The sequence below is a fragment of the Corvus brachyrhynchos genome, unplaced genomic scaffold (genome assembly GCF_000691975.1).
Source record: "Corvus brachyrhynchos isolate BGI_N302 unplaced genomic scaffold, ASM69197v1 scaffold3, whole genome shotgun sequence".
NCBI classification, from domain to species: Eukaryota; Metazoa; Chordata; class Aves; order Passeriformes; family Corvidae; genus Corvus; species Corvus brachyrhynchos.
Window position 1 is genome coordinate 9555054 of NW_008237619.1, and position 8896 is coordinate 9563949.

Genomic DNA, 8896 nt, shown 5'->3' on the forward strand with positions numbered 1-8896 from the left:
AGTTTAATAGAGACCGTGCTGCTCAGCAAGCCTGTGGCACCTGAGCTCCACCCAGGAGAGTGGGGATCTTCGCCTCTGCAGGCTGTGAGGGAGCAGTTGTACTTCAGTCTCATGGAGTTCTCTTGAACAAGGCCTTTTATAAAATTTTTTTTTGGCTCCCCTCTGCCATCAGAAACAGCTTTTCTTGATAGTTAGCATGACTTCTTTCTTCCACAGCAGGATCAGTTCCAACATAAAAACTCATCTCCACCTCCACTCTTCAGCATCTTCCTGCACACCTTCTGTGTAAAACACTGCATACACACACACGTATGTGTATATATGTCCACGTACATGTGCATGCATGCACACATATACGAGTACTTTATGTGCACACATACATGGTGAGCATGCATTTACAGAACCACAGCCATGTACACCTCCCTGACCAGTTCTAAAGACAGGCTGCCGAGGCTTGGGATTGCAGGGTGAATTTAAAACAGCATCACTGCCGTTAAAGCCATCCAGGAAAGGGAACCCGTAAATGAGAGGATGAATGAGAAGATGTCAGGAGTGTTAGCACTTAATATTCCTGGAGCGAGGCTGCATTATTTGTTGCTGCAGCAGTGCGCTCCTCCCTGCCCCCTCTGACGGAGCCTGTGGATGCGCACGCACACACGTGCAGCTTCATTTCCCACCCTTACGAAAAATCAACCTCCCTGGCACACCCTGCACCCTCACCCCATAGGTGTCATGCCACAGGGCTGTAAGTGCAACAGCAAAGCCTTCCTCCACCCCAGTTCAGACACAAATAATTACGGTGCAGCCCCTGGCAGGGAAGGAAGGTGTCTGCTGGTTGGGCCCATGTTTTATTGATCGGACCACTGTGATGAATCAGCTCCTGTAGAGCTGGTGTCTGCCTGCAGACAGGCACTGGCCACTGCACAGAATTACAACGAGTCCTGGCACTGAGAAGGTGGTGGAGAGGGCAGGTGTGAGGGTGGTCACCAGGGGCTGCATCTGCAAAGGTGTGAACCATATCCCTGCGCTGGAAGGCCAGCAGCTCCCAGCTGGAGGCACAGCAGGGGTTTGGATGTGGTCAGTAGCCAGGGTTGAACCTTCCTGCATGCTCCAGGCCCTGCTCCTCCAGCCTGAGTGTTGTTTAGGGAGAGCCACATGCCATTGGAGTGTAAGCAGAGGGAAGGAGGATGCTGACCAGCTGGCAGGCAGCAGCCTGTAGCTGGGCTGGAGGGAGGCTCACCAGGGTGGGAAGGCAGCTGTGCCCTGAAGCCCAAACCCAGCACTGCAGGAGCAGCATGGGACTGAAGTGCTGTGCTCCTCTGTCACCCCCATCTCACCCAGCCTTGTGTAATCTTGTCTTCTTTTCTCTCCCTTCTCGCACCCTGCAGGACCCGGCACAGGGAGAGTAGACAACGGCTCCATGAGTTTGGCCGTCCCACTGTGGCTTCTGGCAGCATCCCTGCTCTGCCTACTCAGCAAATGTTAATACAAATCAGAATTAAAAATAATAATATTAATAATAATTAAAAAAACAACACAACAACAACAACACACAAAACAAAACGCGTTATACAGGAGACAGAGCGAAGAGAGGGGAGAGAGAAAAAAGAGGGGGGGGAGAGAGAGAGACGACTGTTTCTTTCACAACTTTTGTGTGTTCAGGAGCGAAGAGGGGGGAGAGGAAAAATTACAGCAAAGAAGACTCAGCAACATTTAATCCAAAACCTGAAAAGCCGGCTGTCAAGTCATCGACTGCCTAGGAGGCAACACAAAGCAAGGGGAGAATGGGGCACCAGCAAGGACCGTGTCGCCGGAGGATGCTGCAATGTAAACAATCCAACAAAACCTGCAAAGCCAATCAAACAGAAGATCCCTTTTCTTTTCTCTCCTCCTTCCTCTTTTCCATACTCCCTCACTTTCCTTCCTTCCTTCCTCCTCTTTCTTTCTTTTGCAGAAAGAGGTCTTTGCTTCGGTGTCTATAGCCATTTAACTTTTTGGATGCCCTGGGTCATTTTTGTGAGCTAATGCTCAGCCAGTTCATACTTTTAAAAACAAATTTAAAAAAAAAAAAAAAAAAAAAAAAAGAAAAAAAAAAAGAAAGCCACAAACCAGAGCAAGTCACCTGAAGCTCTCTGCACACTGGTGTCCTGTGAAAAACCCCTTCCTCTCTTCACTTCACCCTGCGCTCATGTGCACCCAGCCCTTGTTAAACACCTTCTTTCCTGTCCCCTCCTTCATGCAACATCGCCCTCACTAGCCTGAACTAAGGCTGCGTCAACTCTACTGAAAGCCTACTTTTCTTTTTTGGTTTTTTTTTTTTTTAAATCCTCTTCCTCCCCTCCAGTTCAACCAGGTGTCTTTCTCTTTCTCCTGTGTATGCCTGTGTGCGTGCGTGCATGCATGTGTGGCTCTTGCTCTGTCTTCACTCTCTCTCTTTCTCTTGCTCTCTCTAAGCATGCAAAACGAACAGTCCATGTGTACATATGCTCATCCTGCTGTAGATAATGTCCTGCCTTGTAAGTGTGAGACAAGATGCAGAGAGATCCCTTAGGCAGAGAAGAGAGATGAGGAGAGCAGGGCAGCTGCAACAAAGGTTCACATGGTGTCCCCTCTCCTGTGTCCTCACTGGCTTTTTGTCTTCTGGCCACCTTGTTTGCAAGAGTCAGTCTGCACCCTTGTCTAGGCTTTTTTCCTCTCCCACCTCCAACCTGTTTGGCTCTCAGCCTCCAAGTACCAGCATAGCAGCCTGTGCCATGCATGAGTGCTCGCGCACGCGCATGGGGGTGTGCACTCCTGCAATTGTCCAAGCAAGCAGAAGAAACCAGGACTGGCCCACAACCTATGGACTGAAGAGTGCGGCCACCATTCCTCCTGGGGATGGGCGGCTGGGCTGGTGGGATGTGAGTGATGAGACCTTGGACATCACCAAGCAGCCACTCCTTTTAGGTATAGCGTGTGTAGGAATGATACCTCAACATGAAAACCACAATCTGGCATTCCTAACCATTTTGGTAATCATGTAAAAATAGAGCCAATACCCTTTTTTGTTGCTTTGTTGGTTTTGTTCTTACTGTCCTCCCTGGTATAAAAGGAAATGTAGGCTGTGTAAGGGTGAGTGTGTGTGTATATGTGCATGTGTGTGTGCTGGACACCACTGCTATTACAAAACTCACTGCAAATTCCACATTTCAAAGAAATTGGGTCAGAAAATGTCCAGGACCTGTGAATGTAAGAAATAAATATCAGGTCCAAAATCCTGGGCTTACAAAGAAGGAGCTTAAAGTGGTGCAGCAAAGAAGCAGGCAGCACAATTTTCCCTGCTCTTCTCTTATCTCAAAGGTGCTGGTCTTGCTGGAGAGCACTCTCGCTCGCCATTGCACTTCCCACAGCAGAATCACATACAGAGGTGCCAGCAAGAGATGCTTTAGTGGCTCCCAAGTGAGGAGGGGAGAGAAGGTTGTGAGAAACAGGACTGATAAAATGCTGGGTGGTGGCTGGATTTACCACAACAGCACAAGGTCTGCTGCAGGAGCCAGAGGGAGCAGGGGCTGCAGTGCCTGTGTGTGGGTCGGGGCAGAGGGGAGAAGACTCCTGTGTCCCCTGGCCAGTCACGAGCCATAGTATCCACCAGCAGTAAAGTTGATAAAATGCAGGGTTTATCAGGTAGGCCTTTTTTGGAGAGAGGGATGTGCAGGGGAGAGCTTGATTTAGCCCACACAAATGGAGTGACCATGCCACGACAGCACAGTGTTTTACAGGTGCTCAGCCGCTGAGCTTTCAAGCAGCAGCCAGTTTGCTCCTCTGTCTTTGCCCTGGGCACTGGGGCAGTGGCAGCACGCTTGGCAGCCGTGCTCACATGCAGGCAAGGGGGAAACAGCTTGGCCTTGCAGTGTGCAGGAGGGAATACCCGCCAGGTGCTCCCCTGCCGGGAAGCAAAGCGGGAATTGCTGCCTGCGAGCCCGGCCCCCCCTTTGCGTGGGTGGGGCACAGTCCGGTGAGGCTTCTCCCTGCGCTCAGCGTGGTGCTCTCGCCTTACTGCGGCACTGCCGGCGCTGTCCCCTCGCTGCTGAGCTCAGCTCTTCCAGGAAGCAGCAGGCACGCAATTAAGCAGGCAGTCAAGGGCTCCTCCCAGGCAGCCAGAAGAGCAAGGAAATTTATTGAAGAGAGACGTGAAAGGCTGAAGTTTTGGCATTGTAAGAGTTGGTGTAGAGCTGCTGTGGGATTGGATGGTGGTAATTTATGCTCCTCCAGACCCCGAAGCCATACCTGCAAGAGAGTGCAAGTTGCAAGTGGGCAACTGGTGCTTGAAATCCACCCAAGGCATCCAGGGATGGCTCCCTTTCCTCCAAGAAAGGGCAGTCGTTGATGGGACTTGGGCATCTCCTTTGGAGACTGGTGTGTGTCAGCCCAGGAAAAAATGTATTCTTCATAGCATTCAGACATCCCAGTCCTCGTGCCTAACCTTCAGGAGGGCCATGTAATTCCCAGTCTTAGTAACAAGTCCAGAGTTTCTGCTGCAACAGGGCTCCTCTTTCCCCTGGTACAGCCGTCAGCTGGTCCCAGAAACCAGGTCTGGGAGCTGCACCCTTTCCAGCACACTGGCATGAGGGAAAACACCACACTGCTCTTGCTCGGGGCTGTACCTATGCCAGGGTTTATTGGCACGAGCTTGTTGATAAAGGTGGGGAGCCCGCAGTGCCTTGCTGTGACAGGCTGTTCCTCAGGGCTGAGTCAAGCCCACTTTAGGTTCTTTGATGTCAACCTGGTTGCTATGGTAGCACCCTCTGCATGTGTTTTTGTCACTGTGGGGTCGCTCCTAGGCACTGGGGTCACACACATCAGACCCCTATGGTGTGGTTGTGGTCATCAAGTCTCGGCACCTCATTATGTCACATCTGTTTCTGTCACATCTGAAGGAGTTTTGAGGGGATGTTTTTTTTTAAATGTCAAAAGCAGGGCATCCATTTTTTAAAGCCACTTGCTCATTAATGGGGGAAACGGCCCCAGCCCCAGTGCTGGGATCTGGTCTTTCTTGCAGGCCCTGGGCAGGTCTTTGCCTCTGTTGCCTGGCTGTGAAACAGTGAAAGCCAGTTAATTGCAGACCTCTCTGAGAAGAGCCACCAACACCAAGTATGCCTGTTGCCTGCAGCAGTGCTGGGAACCCCACTCCTGGCAATGTCTGTTCCTAGCAGGGCTGGGGGAAGTCCTGGGTAGGTTGGAGCTTGATTTTCTCCAAGAATCTAATCCTGTGAGCTGTAGTGTGCCTCACAGGGTGCTGCAGAAATCCCCCCATTTCTCCTGAACTCAAGCAGGGATCGCTCAGAGCACCTGTCAAGAGGTGAGCCCAGATGAATATAGGAAACAAAGGCAAGGTCCTATGCTTTTTCCCATTCTTTCTCCCTCCACCCTCTGACGGAGATGTTGCAATGGGTTTCCTCATGTCTCAGGCCCTTCTCTCTGAAACTGTTTCTCCTCATCATCTCTTCTCCCTGTTTACATTGCTGTCTTTCCCATCACCTCCCAAAAAGCTGTGTTCTTGCTTCCTGCTGCCTCTCAGCTGGTTGGGGACCAGGGAAGATGGGAGTTTGGAATGGGACACCAGTTCCTCGAGCTTGTCAGTGTAATTGTGTTTGATTGATGAAGATTTAACATTTAGTGTTATAAAAAGATATGAACAAAATGGAAAAAAAATTGTACTTCTTCTACTGGTTTGTAAATATTACAAGAGTTATATGAGATGTCTGGTAATGTCCAAGCAGAGGAACAAAAACTTAGATTTCATATATGGCCCCATAATCGCTAGCAGATTTCTAACCCTTTTCGGATGACTGAGAGGAGGGGTGAAGGCAAGTCTTTCTGAAAGGAACTGGACAGGGGAAATGCAGCCACCCCGAGCCACATGAACTCCATGCATGATTGTAGCATGTCGCTTGGAGCGTGTGCCTGGTCAGATGGAAAACGAAGCAAACACCTGTCTCTGAACGGCTGGGAAGGGCAACGTGGGATGCTCCAGCCGACACCTGTATCTTGGCAGTTGTGTTCATTTCTGTTTGTTTGCAGCCCTGCACTTGCGGGCTCGTTGCTCAGTGATGCACCCTCTCCTCCTCCCCCGTACCCGCTTTCTTCACCAGTGAAGTTGTGTCGCCCCATGCTAGCCCCGAGTGCATGTGAACGTGCCATTCATGGAGATTTCATTGGTGACATGCATTGTGTCGAGAGTTAGTCTTTGTCTGCACATCTTTCTCACGCCACTGACTGTTCACCACTTGGGCAGATCGCGCGTGCACTGCTGCTTACCCTACTTTTGGTCAAAGAACATCCAAGCCCCACCAGCTTCTCAGCTCCAGGTGCATCCAGACCACGCCCCCAGGCCACCTGTCTGAGCAACCCCGTTTTGAAAGTCCAAGCACACAGCATGGACAAAGCCACCATCAAAAGCCATGTGGCCTCCAGGCTGAGTGGAAGCTACACATCTGGAAGGAATTTGGGGGAGCAGCAGCGAGTCCTGATGAAACAAGAGGATCTGGGAAGTCAGAGGAGTTATGCTAGAGTCCTTCACAGCCCTACCAGCAGGTTGATATTTCAGCTCAATTGTTGTGCAGTGTTTCATCACTTCGCCCTTCCCTGGTGAGGGAATCTATGGGCACAGGGAAACACCTCATCTCCTCCCAACCCCTCACACCTCTGCTTCCTCTCCTCCAAGCACACTGACCTGCAGCCCAAATCATCATGGTGCTTGATGTGATGTAGCAACTGACATGGGGGATGGCTGACCAAGACAGTATGACAGAGGAGGTGCCTGGGGGGTGAGCAGTTATCTCTCTTTCTCCCTCTCTCTCTCTCTCGCTCTCCTGATGGTGCACAATCTTACTGCTTCTCTGACTCAAGGACACAAAACTTCTTGAGTTAGGGATGCCGGGAGCAAACTGTCCTATGGGAAGAGCAAAACTTGAGGCAGGGAAGTGATGGAGAAACTGGATGGTAATTTCCAAGATGTGATGCCGGTGGAAAAGGGTAGGGATGAGTGCTGTCCATCGTCCATGCGCAGAACTCTCAGGTTCATCAGTGAGGAGACCATGGCCTCTCAACGCTAATCTTAGAGTGGCTTCATATCCAGTGGGATGCCCAGAAGATGATTTTTTTTAATTGCATGACTCTGCTGACTAAGAGCTGTGTCACACCATTAAAACCTCTTTCACTTTTCCTTCTTGTAACTTGCTAGAACAATGATCGGACAGCTCCCACAGCCCCCAAAATTTTGCCTAATGGTTGGCTCCCATTAGGGCAATATATGGTGCTTGCTTGTTGGTTCACTCGCTGTAACAGGGGAGCAGAACTCATCTTGGTGAGACTATATTGGTATGGCCCTCTGTCCGTCAGTGTGATGGGGTGAGGTGAGGAGACCTGCCAAGGCAGGGCTTGGGCAAGAGGAACAGTTCTCCTGATTAGCCCAGGCAGGTGGGAAGCAAAGGGTCCTTCACTTGCTGCAGGCTTGGGTTAGCTGGTGCCACAGCAACTCAGACTGCCCTGCAAGCCTTGTAGAAGTGCCCAGGCAGCAGAGAAGGAAGGAGCAGTTACAGGGGACATGACTGCAGCATGGGTGGTGGGGGCTGCATTGAGCAGCAGGGCTCCTTGGGCAGCACAGCTGGGAAAGGGGCAGAGATTTCATCCCGGGAGGGCCCTTCTTTCCCTGCCTGTCCTCATGGTGCATCAGGAGCTCCCTCCTGGCCTCCCAGGGCATGCTCACCATGCAGAAAAATGAGCCTCAGTGAGTAAAGCAGTGTGACATCGCGGTGGCTCCAGCCGTGTCCTGAGGAAAGGCGTATGGATGTTTCTGTACGTAACAGAGGGGTCATGGGCGGAAACGAGGAGCAAGACTTACCTAGGAGCCAGCCAGTGAGGAGAGCACATCCCAGTGAGGCTGTCCTTCTCCAGAACTGTGACATTTGCTCCCCACTCGGCCACGCACAGGCGCATACGCACACCCCGTGAGCTCCACCTCGCACATGCTACAGGAGTGCTCCTGGGGCGCTCTCCTTCCCCGCGCTCTCCATCACACTCAGCCAGGCGGGCACTCAGCCACCTGCTGCTAGCGGTGGCTCTGTCTGTGACACACAGCTACGTGGTGACCTCCTGAGGAAGCCAGGAGAAGGCGTGTGCATGCCTGTGCCCGCGGCAGCACACGTGTGTGCCAGGAAAGGGAGGAGGGGGCACAGAGCAGGAACCTGCCTCCGCGGTGCCACCGTCACCTCCCAAAATCATTCAGCCTTCCCAGCTGGAGCCAAGATTCATCCTCTAGACCTTGAGAATGAAGGCCAGTCCCTTCTTCTTGCTACACGGTGGGGTGGTTAGAACTCTCCTCATTAACAGTGTTATATACATATAAATATATATATATATCTATATCTTTATATCTATTTTTCCCCAGCACTGTAGACATGAGCTGAACTTCTCTTTAACGAAACGAGAAAATGGCCATTTTATTTTTTGCCATTGTTTTGGTTTTGAAACTAGCTCTGTGAAAGAAAGTTTTAAAAGCGCAAGTGTGTGTGTAAAAGAACCGATCAAAAAAACTAAACAACTCAACAAACAAATGAACAAAACCCAGTGATGAACAAAAAAAAAAGCTTTTTATTTTTTCTTTTCTCAATGTATTTAACTTCTGTTATCTCGTTTCTGTTTCTTTACATGTATGAATGCTCTGCTCTTCTGTGATCTTAAAAAAAATACAAAAAAATACAAAAATTAAATAAACGTGAAAAGGAGGTAATGTTTCTTCATTTCCCCTCCCTTCCTTGCATACTCTGGCTTGTCTCCTCTCTGATCATGTCTAGTGATGACTTGCCAGCCTACAGGGGGAATGTGGGCCAGGCTACCCCTTCCCTCACCTTCCTTG

The 8896-nt window shown here is 50.5% G+C and overlaps 1 protein-coding gene across 4 annotated transcripts in view; it reads left to right on the forward strand.

Annotated features, from left to right (window-relative positions):
• Nucleotides 1–8565, forward strand: part of LSAMP (limbic system-associated membrane protein) — a 1012183-nt gene extending 1003618 nt beyond the window's left edge. For 2 of the 4 annotated variants that reach the window (XM_008631757.2, XM_017731916.1), the window contains one exon: nucleotides 1389–5728. In XM_008631757.2, the coding sequence (XP_008629979.1) occupies nucleotides 1389–1486 (98 nt within the window). In that variant the 3' untranslated portion in view covers nucleotides 1487–5728. Of the gene's footprint in view, nucleotides 1–1388 lie in introns of all 4 variants that reach the window. The other 2 variants (XM_008631753.2, XM_008631755.2) reach the window with 1 other exon arrangement.
• The last annotated feature ends 331 nt before the right edge of the window (nucleotides 8566–8896 follow it).